This window comes from Piliocolobus tephrosceles, chromosome X (assembly GCF_002776525.5).
Source record: "Piliocolobus tephrosceles isolate RC106 chromosome X, ASM277652v3, whole genome shotgun sequence".
Taxonomy (NCBI): Eukaryota; Metazoa; Chordata; class Mammalia; order Primates; family Cercopithecidae; genus Piliocolobus; species Piliocolobus tephrosceles.
The window spans coordinates 280657-292749 of NC_045455.1; the positions used below are offsets into that span (position 1 = coordinate 280657).

Here is a 12093-nt window from a genome sequence, read left to right on the forward strand (position 1 = left end):
CCAGGGACCTCGGTGCAGCGTCTAGGCAGGTGCCGGGGTCGGCAGCCAGGTCCTCTCGTTCCTATCCTGTGGGAATTGGTGCCTTTTTCCTTTGCTCTTGGTAGCCTGGTTAGAGGTTTATTAATTTTATTGATCTCTCAAGGAATTTGCCTTTGGCTTTGATTTTTCTCTGTTGGTTTCTGATCTGACTTCTGGTTTCTGTTCTTGGGCTCTGGGTTTAGTTTGCTCATTTTCCTCAGTCTCCCAGCCCTAAGCTCAGGTCAGGGTTCGGATCTACCTTCTGCTCCATCTGTGCAGCCGTTACTCCAGATTCCGTCAAACCCTGAGCACAGATCCCACTGCGTCCCACTGATTTTGATGAGTAACACTTTCATTTCTGTTTATTCCAGAACATTTTAAAATGTGTCTTGTGTTCTCCAATGTGTGTGTTATTTAGAACTGTGTCGTTTAACCTCTAAACGTTCTGGGATTCTCCAGCCTGCGCTGGCACCTGCAGATTTACTCAGCAAATTTTCTGGCCAAAGAAAGGGCCTTCCAGGGGTGGATTTTGTTTGTTCCCACTCCCAAATCAGCAGAAGACGGAAGCGCACAAGTCAGCCGGTCGGGAGGGATTCACGCTGCAGGAACAGGAGCGGCCTCAGGACCTGATGGTGCCCAGCCAGGTGCCCCTGGACCCAGCCAGGACCCGGGAGAGCACACGGGGGCCGCACAAACTGCTGCCAGGACCCGGGAGAGCACACGGGGGCCGCACAGCCTGCTGCCAGGAGCCAGGAGAGCACACGGGGGCCACAACCTGCTGCCAGGAGCCAGGAGAGCACACAGGGGCCACAACCTGCTGCCAGGAGCCAGGAGAGCACACAGGGGCCGCACCCTGCTGCCAGGACCCGGGAGAGCACACGGGGGCCGCACCCTGCTGCCAGGACCCGGGAGAGCACACGGGGGCCACAACCTGCTGCCAGGACCCGGGAGAGCACACGGGGGCCACAACCTGCTGCAGGGACCACGACCCCCTGATACGGCGTGACTCTTCCTGAAGCTCCCTGACAGGAATCAGGCTGCCTCCGTCTGCGCAGCCTCTTTCTAATCCGAACACTTCTGTCCTGAGGGAGTTTGCGCCTGGCATTTGAGAACGGGATGAAGCAGTGGGTTCTCAGTTACTCTTGGGCCAGGTACTTCCTCCTGCCACAGGGCACTGCTTTAGCCCGTGGACAGCCACAGAACAGAGCCTGGCGTTTGGGGTTCGGGTCTGTGATCCCCCCTGCATTTGTGGTCTGTGTTGGTAGATCTGTTTGGTGAGGGTCTGGGTTTTTGAAAAGCAACTTAGTGGCATATGTGAAGATGCTATTTTTAACTTGTATAGGGAATACATATCTCTTGACTAATTTTTTGGGTATTATTTCATGTATTTTTCTTATTAGGTGATTTACCTCTCAAGGTGGGCTAGGTGTCTGGAAGATTTTTGAAGGAACTTTAAGGGTTTTTAACGTTTAGGTTGGTGGGGCCTAAGCGAGGTCCCTGCTCCATCTGAGGTTCTGCACCAGGCCACGTGCTGCAGGGCTGCCGTCGGTTCTGCCGTCCACGTCTTAGCACCGCGCATTCTGCCCCTCCCTCCCGCCCTCCCACAGGAGTGACAAGCCCTGGGGAACAGGCCCTGGCCTTGCTGGAGCCTCAGGAGCAGGAGCTCAGGGCCGGGCCAGGCAGAGCTCCTGATGCATGGATGAATCTGTGTTCATTCCATCCATTCAGTGCCATTCAGGCTGGAGCAAATACAGGGACAGCGGCATGCACACATAGGCACACACAGCCCCACACACACACAGGCAGACACGGTCACATGTACACACAGGCGGTGCACACACCGGCAGACATCCACACACAGTTGCATGTACAGACAGGTCAACAAACACACATATACAGGTGGACACACACAGTCACACGCACACACAGAAGGACACACACACAGCCACACACTCACAGACAAGAAGACACACACAGATGGACACACACACAGGCAGATGCACACACAGCTGCTCACACACATAGTTGCACGCACACACAGGCAGACGCACACGCAGACAGGTGGACACTGACAGGCAGACACACACACACAGTTTCATGCACACACAGGCAGATGCATGCAGCCGTGTGCACACAGATGGACACATACATAGTTGCACGCCCACACAGACACATAGCCACATGCGCAGACAGGCAGACACACACAGCTGCATGCACACAGCTGCACACAGGTGGACACGTACACACAAGCAGATACGGTCACATGCACACACAGGTGGACACACAGTCGCATGCACACAGGTGGACACAGCCTCACACACAGACGGACACACAGTTGCACACAGGTGACACACAGCTATACATAGGTGGACACGCACACACAGCAGCACAGATGGACACACATAGTCGCATATAGGCATAGGCAGACACACACACAGTTGCACACACCCAGGTAGACACAGCCGCACACACAGGAGGACACACAGCTGCACACACACACAGCACAGATGGACACACACACACACATGCACAGACGGACACAGGTGGACACATACACAGGTGGACACGCACACACAGCAGTGTCCACAGATGGACACACACAGTTGCATGCACAGACAGGTGGACACACACAGGCGGGCACACACACCACAGCATGCTTATACAGGTGGACACACACAGCCACACACACAAACCGCACACACACATAGGCAGACAGACAGACACACAGTCGTACTCACAGATAGGTGGACACACACCCACAGCTGTGCACACAGACGGGTGGACAGACACAGCAGCACGCAGAGACAGACGGATCCGTAGAGACAGGTGGACCCGCAGGGCAGCGTTGCTGTCTGTTCTGCTGGAAGCCCCCATGAGCCTTGCTCTCTGTGTGAGCCTTGCTCTCTGTGTGAGCTCTCCCAGGTTCCTGCGGCTTCCATGCGGCCTTGCCCGCGGGGAGGTAAAGGCAGGCAGTGGCCCCGGCTCAGGAGAGAGCTGTGCTTCCCCTCTGCTTTGCTCCAATGGACACACGTGAGCAGCCTGCAGCCTCAGCATCTTTGGGGGGCTGCTTCACCGAATGACCATCTCCCACACGGTTGAACCCCTCACTTCTGAGGCAGCGACCTGCTCTCAGCAGAGCCGGGAGCCTGGGCAGCCACATGGGGCCGAGCGGCCAGGCAAGCAGCTCTCCTGAAGGAAGGCCACGGCTGGGACCCTGCGTCCCGGGGGCCACACGTGCCCGTCGGCTGCTGCAGGGCGGAGCCACCCGCTCCCTTTGCCCTCTAGGCTTTCCCTGGGCTGCGCGGCCCTGGCGGCCTGTGGGAGCGCCACAGCGCCTGACGCCCCGTCCTCGTGCCTTGCAGGGCAAAGTGCACCTGGAGCTGCGGCTGAGCGAGGTCATCACAGACACTGGGGTCGTCTGCCACAAGCTCGCCACACGGTAAGACGCGTCCTCACCAGGGACTGAGCACACAGCGCGTGGCCCTTCTGGCTCCCAAGGAGCACGCAGCGGTTTTCAAACCAACGCACAGGAATTTCCAGAGCCGGTGGCTCCCCAGGATGACACTGTTTAGAGGTTCTGGCCCCCCCAGGATGATGCTGTTTTAGACGTCCTGGGCCCCCAGGATGACGCTGTTTTAGAGGTTCTGGCACCGCAAGACGACACTGTTTTAGGGGTCCTGGCTCCCAGGATGATGCAGTTTTAGGGGTCCTGGCTCCCAGGATGATGCTGTTTTAGAGATTCTGGCCCCTCAGGATGGTGTTCTTTTGGACGTCCTGCCTCCCAGGATGACACTGTTTTAGGGGTCCTGCCTCCCAGGATGACGCTGTTTTCAGGGTCCTGCCCCCCCCCCCCGATGACACTGCTTTAGGTGCCCTGTCACACACTCCCGGCGTCCTCACTAAAGCACATGCTCACCTTAGAGGTGTTGTTTTGGGCTTTTGCGAATGGCCGGCGTGATTCAGTGTCACACCGAGGCAGAGCGGCTGGCATGGGCCCTCCCTGCCTTCCAGGGAGGAAACCGCATCTCACAGCTTGAACTCAGGCCTCCTGCCTGACTCAGAGCTGTCTTGCCAAATGCCCGGGGGTCCGCGCTCCCTCCTGACGCCACCTCTGCTTCTCTCCTCAGCATTGTCGAGTGCCAGGGCCTCCCCATCGTGAATGGGCAGTGCGACCCCTACGCCACCGTGACACTGGCAGGACCCTTCAGGCAAGTGGCCTCACGCCTTGGGTTTCCATTCTGGTCCTGGGGGGCAAGGGTCCAGCTCTGAAATCACGAGGCCACCGCCTCATTTGGGAGGAGGCAGGAGGTTGCGCTTTGAGGTAGAATATGTAATTTTTACTTCGTTTTGTTTTCTTTATTGCTCCAAACCTGCTTTGTAGAAAACGAAGCCTTCGTGCCCTTCATGCTGGGTATTTTTGTCTCGGTAAAGGTTCGGGATTTGCATACCATCCGGAGTTGGAGACGAAGAGAAATGTTTATGAAATAAATAAAGGCAATAAGTGACTTGTGCATTTGAGAGCTCGGTTTTAGGACTGAGAGACTTGGAATTAGCAGTGTTGCTCTAATCCCAATCCTTTCTCTCTCAATAACAGATCGGAAGCAAAGAAGACGAAAGTAAAGCGGAAGACCAACAACCCCCAGTTCGACGAAGTGTTTTATTTTGAGGTTGGTATCTTCGTGGGTGAACGTCAAGTGTAGGCTGCACCCGAGACACGTTGGCGGAAAGTCTGGATCAGAACCATCTCAGTCTCTTCCCTCTGGAAGTTCCTTCTGGAGAGGAGCCAGCCCCGCCGGCCTCGCGACCCGTGGCCCCAAGACTTTCCCTCCTCTCCCGAGAGACAAAGGCCTTTCGTTGTCTCCCAAACTGGCCCAGATTTGAGTTAAAAGATGACAGGTTAATGCTTTCCAAGTTACCAGGACTTTGGGGTTTTTTGTTGTGTTTTTGGCTGCTCCGCCCAAGTGTCCCTGGGCAGGCGGAAGGCTTGTTCCAGTGGAAATAGGCAGGGTTTTGAAGCAAAGGGGGAAAGGATTCAGACACAGAGATCCTCTCAGAACATGAAGCACCAAAATCCATGAAAAAGAGGGTGCAAGGGCTGTACCCGGTAGAGTGGGACCTGCTGTGCAGTTTGGGGACGGCTGCATCTCGTGGAGTGGGGACCTGCCATGTGGCCGGTGCGGTTTGGGGACGGCTGTCTGCAGGGCCTCTAGGCAGATGCTCTTCCCATCCACAAACCTTCCCGTGCACAGGCCCTGGAGATGTGAGGATGGATGAGGCCTCTGTGGCAGGAGCATGGCCAGTCACGCCTGAGGGGCCAGGCGGGCTCCCCTGAGCCACGATGGCTGAGCAGGGCTCGATGCATGCAGCTCTGGGGGGACCGTCGGAGAGTGGACCTACCAGTCTGAGCAGCACCCACGGGCACTGCTGAGGCTCAAAAGGGCCCCACAGGCAGAGGTGGGAACTTGGTGTCCGAAGCCAGGGCCAGGCTTTCAGGGCCATGGTGAGGAGGGCTTTGGAGGTGGAATCTGTTCTCTGTCTCAAACGGAAGCCGTCACTTAGAGACAGGCGGAGAAGGTGGTTTTGCCAGAGCAAGGGAAGGCAGGGAGCTGCCAGGCTCCCAGGGGCAGGCTGGGCCCTGTTGGCAGCGCAGGAGGCGTGCGGCATGGACCGAGTTCCAGGCGGCGGCTTCCCCTGCCTCGGCTGCTGGCTTGGCTGCCACACGTGGAGCCATCATACACACAGTGGGGTAGAGCTCGCCCACTGCCCGGCCACACCCGGGTGCTCATCACACTTGCAGAGTTCTCACACCGTTTCTACCGTGTGCACTCCCATTTCACTCTGTAAAGACGTAGGTCTCAGCCTACTGGAGTAACTGAGTGACCACAGACAGTCTGAAAATCGTGGTCTGCATCACCACCTGTGGGGCTCCAGGGAAGGCCCAGACCTCGCTGACCACGGCTGTGTGGGACACACGGGCCCTGCTCTTTGGAGTCTGTAACCTTTCGCTCCGTCTCCACCCCTGTCTCTTTTGGCTTCAGCTGCTTCTGACCCAGCTGGAGGCCGAGCCCCGGGGAGGGAGCGCGTGCCCCGCAGGCTGTGGTCAGACGGCCACTTACCAGGAGCAGGAGCCACCTACCAGGAGCAGACCCAGAAAAACAGATGTTCTGTTTCCATGGGAAACGGTGTCTGTATGTTTTTCTTCCAGAATAACAACTGACACATTAAGGCCCTTTAACTCTCTAAATGAGATTAAATAATCTCATAAATTTGGTAGGAGCTGCTTTCATTCACTGAACAGATGTGTCAGGTGCCAGCACTGTGCTGTTGATCAGCTGGTGATAAGATGTGGGAGAAAACAGAGGAGTCCAAGGCCACCACACCAGGCCAGCATGGGAGGGACGCAAACAGACAAACCCCTACAATAGCTTCCGACCTGCCCTGCAGAGAGGGCGTGAGGCAGGGGCGCCGGGGGCTTCCTGGAGGAAGCATTGCCTGACCTGAGTTTTATGAGATGGGGAAGTTGGGGGGAAGCAAATTTGCGGACAGTGGTGTGTAGGTCAGGAAGGAGGAGGCGTCAGCAGCCTTCAGCCCGAAGCAGAGAACTGCCCCTCCGTGATCTTTGCCTCAGTTTACCAATCAGGAAGTGCAAGCTCAGAGGTTAGGGAGTTTTAGCAACATGATTTTGGTGTCAGACCCTGCATGAGAACTTCGAGCTGAGAGCTCCTGAGCCAGCATCACTGCTGAGGCCTAGAGAAGGTGGGGCAGGGAGTGAGGCCGGGCAGGAGGGAGCCCTCCTTGTAAATGCAGGTGACCTGGTGCATGGCTGATGGTGGTTAAATTGGAACTCGAGGTGGTAACCGACTGTGGTCTCCTGGAGCCCGTGGGGCGGCCTCCTGCTCGGCTGCAAGGACCCTGCTGGCTGGCGGCGGTGGGGGGCGGTCCCAGAGCCTCGACCCTTCACTTCTTCACTCCCTTACTGTTCTGAGGAACCCACAGTGCAGAGGTGTCAGGAGGAAGGTAGCAGCGTCTTGACTTGCTGCCATCTGACGCTCCCCAGAGTGCTGGGGTCTGTTAGGGGCTGTTGAGTTTCAGGCACCACAGGCCTCATGCTTTTCACTTCCTGTTGGCAAATAGAGCCTTGAGATGGGGCCACGGGAGGGCAGTGCTGGCTTCATCTCCACGGCAGAGGGGGTCCCTCCCTCCCTCACAGGGTGGCAGGCCCAGAGCAGGTGCAGGTGAGGGACGTTTGTGTCCCCAGAGCCCGGCCCCCATCAGGAGCCGCTGGGAGAGTCCGGCCATGGCTGTGAACAGCCCTGGGGCAGGTCTCGCCTGGGTCTGCCCCTCCGGGGCGCTGTGAGTGGGAAATGCTGGCTCTCAGGAAGCCGGGCCTGAATCCTGCATCTTGCCTAGTGCCTTCCTGGTTGTGGCCCTTGAGCGGCGTGTGGGTCAGCGCAGAGGTTAGTGCAGCCCGGGGCCTGGGTCCGCATGGAGATGCCCCCGCCTGGTGGCACCGCGGTCTCAGCGCTTTCTCTCTCCGCTGACTCCAGGTGACCCGGCCCTGTAGCTACAGCAAGAAGTCTCACTTTGACTTTGAGGAAGAAGACGTGGACAAGCTCGAAATCAGGTGAGAGAACCAGGCTCCGCGTCCCTGACTTGGAGTTTTCACCCAAACTCCTCAGCTCCTTTGTTATTTGGTTCTAAATATAGGGTCAGGCCGGGCGCGGTGGCTCAAGCCTGTAATCCCAGCACTTTGGGAGGCCGAGACGGGCGGATCACGAGGTCAGGAGATCGAGACCATCCTGGCTAACACGGTGAAACCCCGTCTCTACTAAAAATACAAAAAAACTAGCCGGGCGAGGTGGCGGGCGCCTGTAGTCCCAGCTACTCGGGAGGCTGAGGCAGGAGAATGGCGTAAACCCGGGAGGCGGAGCTTGCAGTGAGCTGAGATCCGGTCACTGCACTCCAGTCCGGGCGACAGAGCGAGACTCCGCCTCAAAAAAATAAATAAATAAATAAATAAATAAATATAGGGTCATAGGTGGAAAAGAATTTCCATTTTCTTGGTAATTTTCACAACAGGATGTCAGAAGCTGTAGTTGAAGTGACAGCCTGTGGGTGGTGTTAGGGCTCACCCTGCAATTCCGGCGAAGAGGCGAAGAGGCCAGAGGTCCACATCCTCTGGCCGAAAGGCTTCATCCGCCAGGAGTGAGGGGCACACGGGCTGCAGCCGTTCCTCAGGTCTTGTTCTAAGCCCTCCGCTGTGCACGGGTGCAGGCCTCACTCGGAGGTCACAGGCCTGGCGGGTCTGCACGGCGCCCGGCCCTGACACTCCTGAGGCTCTCAGCTGGGCGGCCTCTGTGGAGACCCTGTCCCCTTTGACTCGAGTGAAACGTTCTCACCTGGTCCTGGGTTCGTGTTTCCTGCGTGTGGCCATAGAAGCTGCACCGTCAGCCTTTGCCGTGGAGCCCCCACCTCCCTTTCCTGGTTCCTCAGCGCCTCCCACGGGAAACGGGGAAATCGCTTGCGGGTTCACGCAGGTGGGGACGTGATCTCAGGCCCAGGATTTAGAGAGCCCCACGATCCGGCTGACTCAGAGGTCTGAGGAGGGCGGGCCCCAGAATGTGCCCTTCACAAACGCTGGTGGGTTCTCCCCTCCCGGTGAAAATAGGCTGGATTCCTGTTTCTTTTTGAACGTAGCCTCTGTTCCTTCTGTACCAACAAATGCCCCCATGCCCCGTGAAGAGGCAGATGAACCTGCCCTGAAGCCCCCGAACCTTCCATGCTGGACAGAGAAGGAACGAAACGGCTCCCTCCTGGCCCTCCCCAGCCGGCCCTGAGACCCTGAGCCTGGGTGCACCTGAGCCTGGGATGCACCTGCTTTCTTTAGGTCATTTTGGAGAATGTGCCATCAAATCCCTGGTCACGCTCCCTCCCAGGGCCTGGCACTGCCCTGGGGGTCCCTTACTGGGACACGTGGAGCTGGTGTGTGGCTCAGGCCCTGCGACTGCTGGGAGGCATGGTTTTGTGGTTGAGAACCGTAGGAATGTCCCTGATGTTATCGGTCAGATCCGCCTCCCTTAGTTGTCTCCATCCTGAACCATAGAATGTCCCTGACGTGGTCGGTCAGATCCACCTCCTGAGGGGTCAGGGCCCTGAACCGTAGGAATGTCCCTGACATGGTCGGTCACATCTGCCTCCCGTGGGGTCAGGGTCCTGTGGAACAAGAGCTGCCATTGGAAACGTGGCAGCCGCCCTGGCGTCCCCCCACCCCACATGGAGTCTTGGATACCCTGAGATCCTGTGTGCCCCCGGCTCTGCTTCGCTCCCTCCTCACTCTAAGTCCTAAAGGAGGGTTGTCTCCACCACCTGTCTCGGTTTGAGTCCCATTTTTAAATGTCTTAGCCTAAACCTCATTTCCAGACTTCACGGTACTGAGCCAGGGCCCGAGACCCTGGGCTGGGCATTGAGGAAGCCTCCCCAGGACTCATGCCAGCCCCACCGCCAGCCCCTTTTTCAAGAGAAGGAAGCACCATCGTTGGTTCCTTTTTACACCAAGCTTTGAATTCAGGAGTGAAGTCCTAGTTACTGAATTTCTTAAAAGCACACAAAACATGTTTTAAATATTTCCCTTTTTAAAGGCAGATGCGCCTGCCTGGCCACTTGGCACATTTCCGAAGTGTCCCAGCGCAGATCAGCGGTCCCCTCTGTTCCTTCTGAAAGGAGCGCGCTGTGGGTTCTTGTGTGGCCTGTCAGCCCTCCCCGGCCCCAGACGCCAGTGCCTCTGCGGTGCCTCTGCCCTGCAGGATTCGCAAGGGCAACAGAATCACTGGCCTTCCGGAATCTTCTCCCCCCAGGGGGATGCCCGTGATGGCCACAGCGTGGTTAGACCTCCTGAGTTTTAGCCCCCGGGTAGGGCCGGCCACGCGTCACTGGGGTTTCAGGCCCGTGGGTAGAGCTGGCCACACATGACTCCGGGTGTTTCAGGCCTGTGGGTGGGTCCTGGCCATGAGGGACTGGGGTACAGTCCTGTAGACTTGTTGGAGCCAGGGATGCTGTGTGTCTGTCAGAATTTCACAGCCCCAGGTCTGAGGGGACACGTCCCGTCCCGCACCAGGACAGAGCATTAGTGGAAGCCGCTGCCGTGTTAGACGTTAGCAGAGCTTCACGATGCTGGGCCTGGGCTACTCAGGGAGATTCGTGGACCATGCTGCAGCCACGGTTCTCCCCCCACTGTGGTGTGCGTGGCCCCTGAATCCACTTCATGCCCCAGGTCGTGAGCGATCCGTGGACACGGGGTTCTACATTCAGGGGCATTCACAAGCGCCCAGTGTTGTTTTGAGGCACATTTTCATGTGACGAAAGCAGAGAGCCCCTGGCTGTTGAGTCAGGCAGCCCATCCTCCGTGGGCACCCTCCTCTCTACGGCCCAAGTTCTCCATCATCCCCTGCAGTGAGCCCTGCAGATGGAGGCTGCTGGGCCGTATGCTGGGACGGCACGAGAGGCACACGCCACAGGCCCCTGAGGGTCTCCCTTGCCCGCCGTGCACAGGCTGCTGACATTGGGCCTGCTGTGGGCAAAGGGGACAGATGGTGCTGGAGCCGAGAGCGGCAGCAGCCACGTAGCTCCTGGGTGCACACAGCGATGCCCGGCTCCCTCCTGGCGCAGAGCCTGGGGTCATGTAGCTCCTGGGTGCACGGAGCGACGGCCAGGCTCCTTCCTATCTAAGAGCCTGGGGTCTGAGTCTGGGCCCATGGCCTTCCGCCTTCCTCTGCCTGTCCATTACCACTGGGAGACACTCGTCTTTGTTCCAAAGCCACAGGCTGGTCTGATGTGTTTTAAACGTGCCCCGTGGGCTGAGCCTTGATGGAGACTCTGGGAGGCACTGCAGGCTCCCCTCTGCTCCTAGGGTAACGAAGCGTGGCCCGTAATCTCTGCTCCACCCGGGCTGCCATCAGCGAGAGCTGTACCGATGCTGTTTTTCAGAGTTGACCTCTGGAACGCCAGTAACCTGAAGTTTGGAGATGAATTCCTGGGAGAACTAAGGATACCGTTGAAAGTCCTGCGGCAGTCCAGCTCCTACGAGGCGTGGTAAGGTGACGCTGCGCCTGCAGACTTCCGCATCTCTGAGAGACACAAAAACCCATGCTGCCTCTGAGTGGAAAGGCACAGAGGCCGTGCGTGCTGGTCCTCGGCTGCGCCGGGCACCCACCTGCTCTTACTTTTCATGTAGCTCTGACAAGCTCTGGCTTGATGAGTTTCTGCCCCACAGCAGGTGAGAAACGGCAGGTGAGGAGAGGCAGCAGGGATCACACTCAGCAGGGACTCATGATGGCTGGCACCTCAAAACAGGACAGGGAACGCGGGTGAAAGTGGCCCTAAGCCACCAGCAGCCTGTGGGGTCTGACCCCTGGGAGGAGAGGGCATCAGCAGCTGGTGCAGGAGCCCAGAATGCGCACAGTGGGCCCTGCCCCGCGGCTTCACTCCGAGTCTTGCTCTGGGCCCTCGGCAGCACCTCCTATTGACGGCACATTACAGGGTTCTCCACTCCCCTCTGCACGTCTAGACCTCAGGGATCGGCTCTCACCCAGAACCCACCCCAGGGCATGACGTGTGTTGCTGCCTCCTGCCTTTCTTTCCTGTTTTCTCCAGGTGCTTGGTGTTTTGGTGGAAGGAGCAGGCCATTCATTGTTTGATTTTACTTCCAGTTCACGTGTGTCCCTTAGCGACAGGCAGCTCTTGAGAGGGCCCGGAGTTGCAGGAGGCGTGCACTGCCAGGCGTGGACTGTGTGCCGCGGCCTCATGCCCCATGTGTCCCTCTGCCATGTGTGTGAGGGCAGGTTTCATTCCCAGAAACTGAAACGCACGTGTCTTTTGATTCTATGAAGACGGCACAGGCACAGGCCCCCTGAGCTGAGTTAGGCTTCCTCCTACGCTGAGCGAACCCCTGGCCCGGGTAGCCAAGGCAGCCACCACAGACCCCAGAGAACCCCAGGGGGCTCGTGCCTCAGACACGGGCTCCACCCACCTGACGGGGCTCGTGCCTCGGACACGGGCTCCACCCACCTGACGGGGCTC

The 12093-nt window shown here is 58.1% G+C and overlaps 1 protein-coding gene across 1 annotated transcript in view; it reads left to right on the forward strand.

Moving 5' to 3' along the window:
- Window positions 1-12093, forward strand: part of RASA3 (RAS p21 protein activator 3) — a 128865-nt gene that overhangs the window by 80892 nt on the left and 35880 nt on the right. Inside the window, exons 7-11 of the mRNA XM_026447167.2 lie at window positions 3381-3457; window positions 4146-4226; window positions 4613-4685; window positions 7566-7642; window positions 11002-11106. Of these exons, the coding sequence (XP_026302952.2) occupies window positions 3381-3457; window positions 4146-4226; window positions 4613-4685; window positions 7566-7642; window positions 11002-11106 (413 nt within the window). The remainder of the gene's footprint in view (window positions 1-3380; window positions 3458-4145; window positions 4227-4612; window positions 4686-7565; window positions 7643-11001; window positions 11107-12093) is intronic.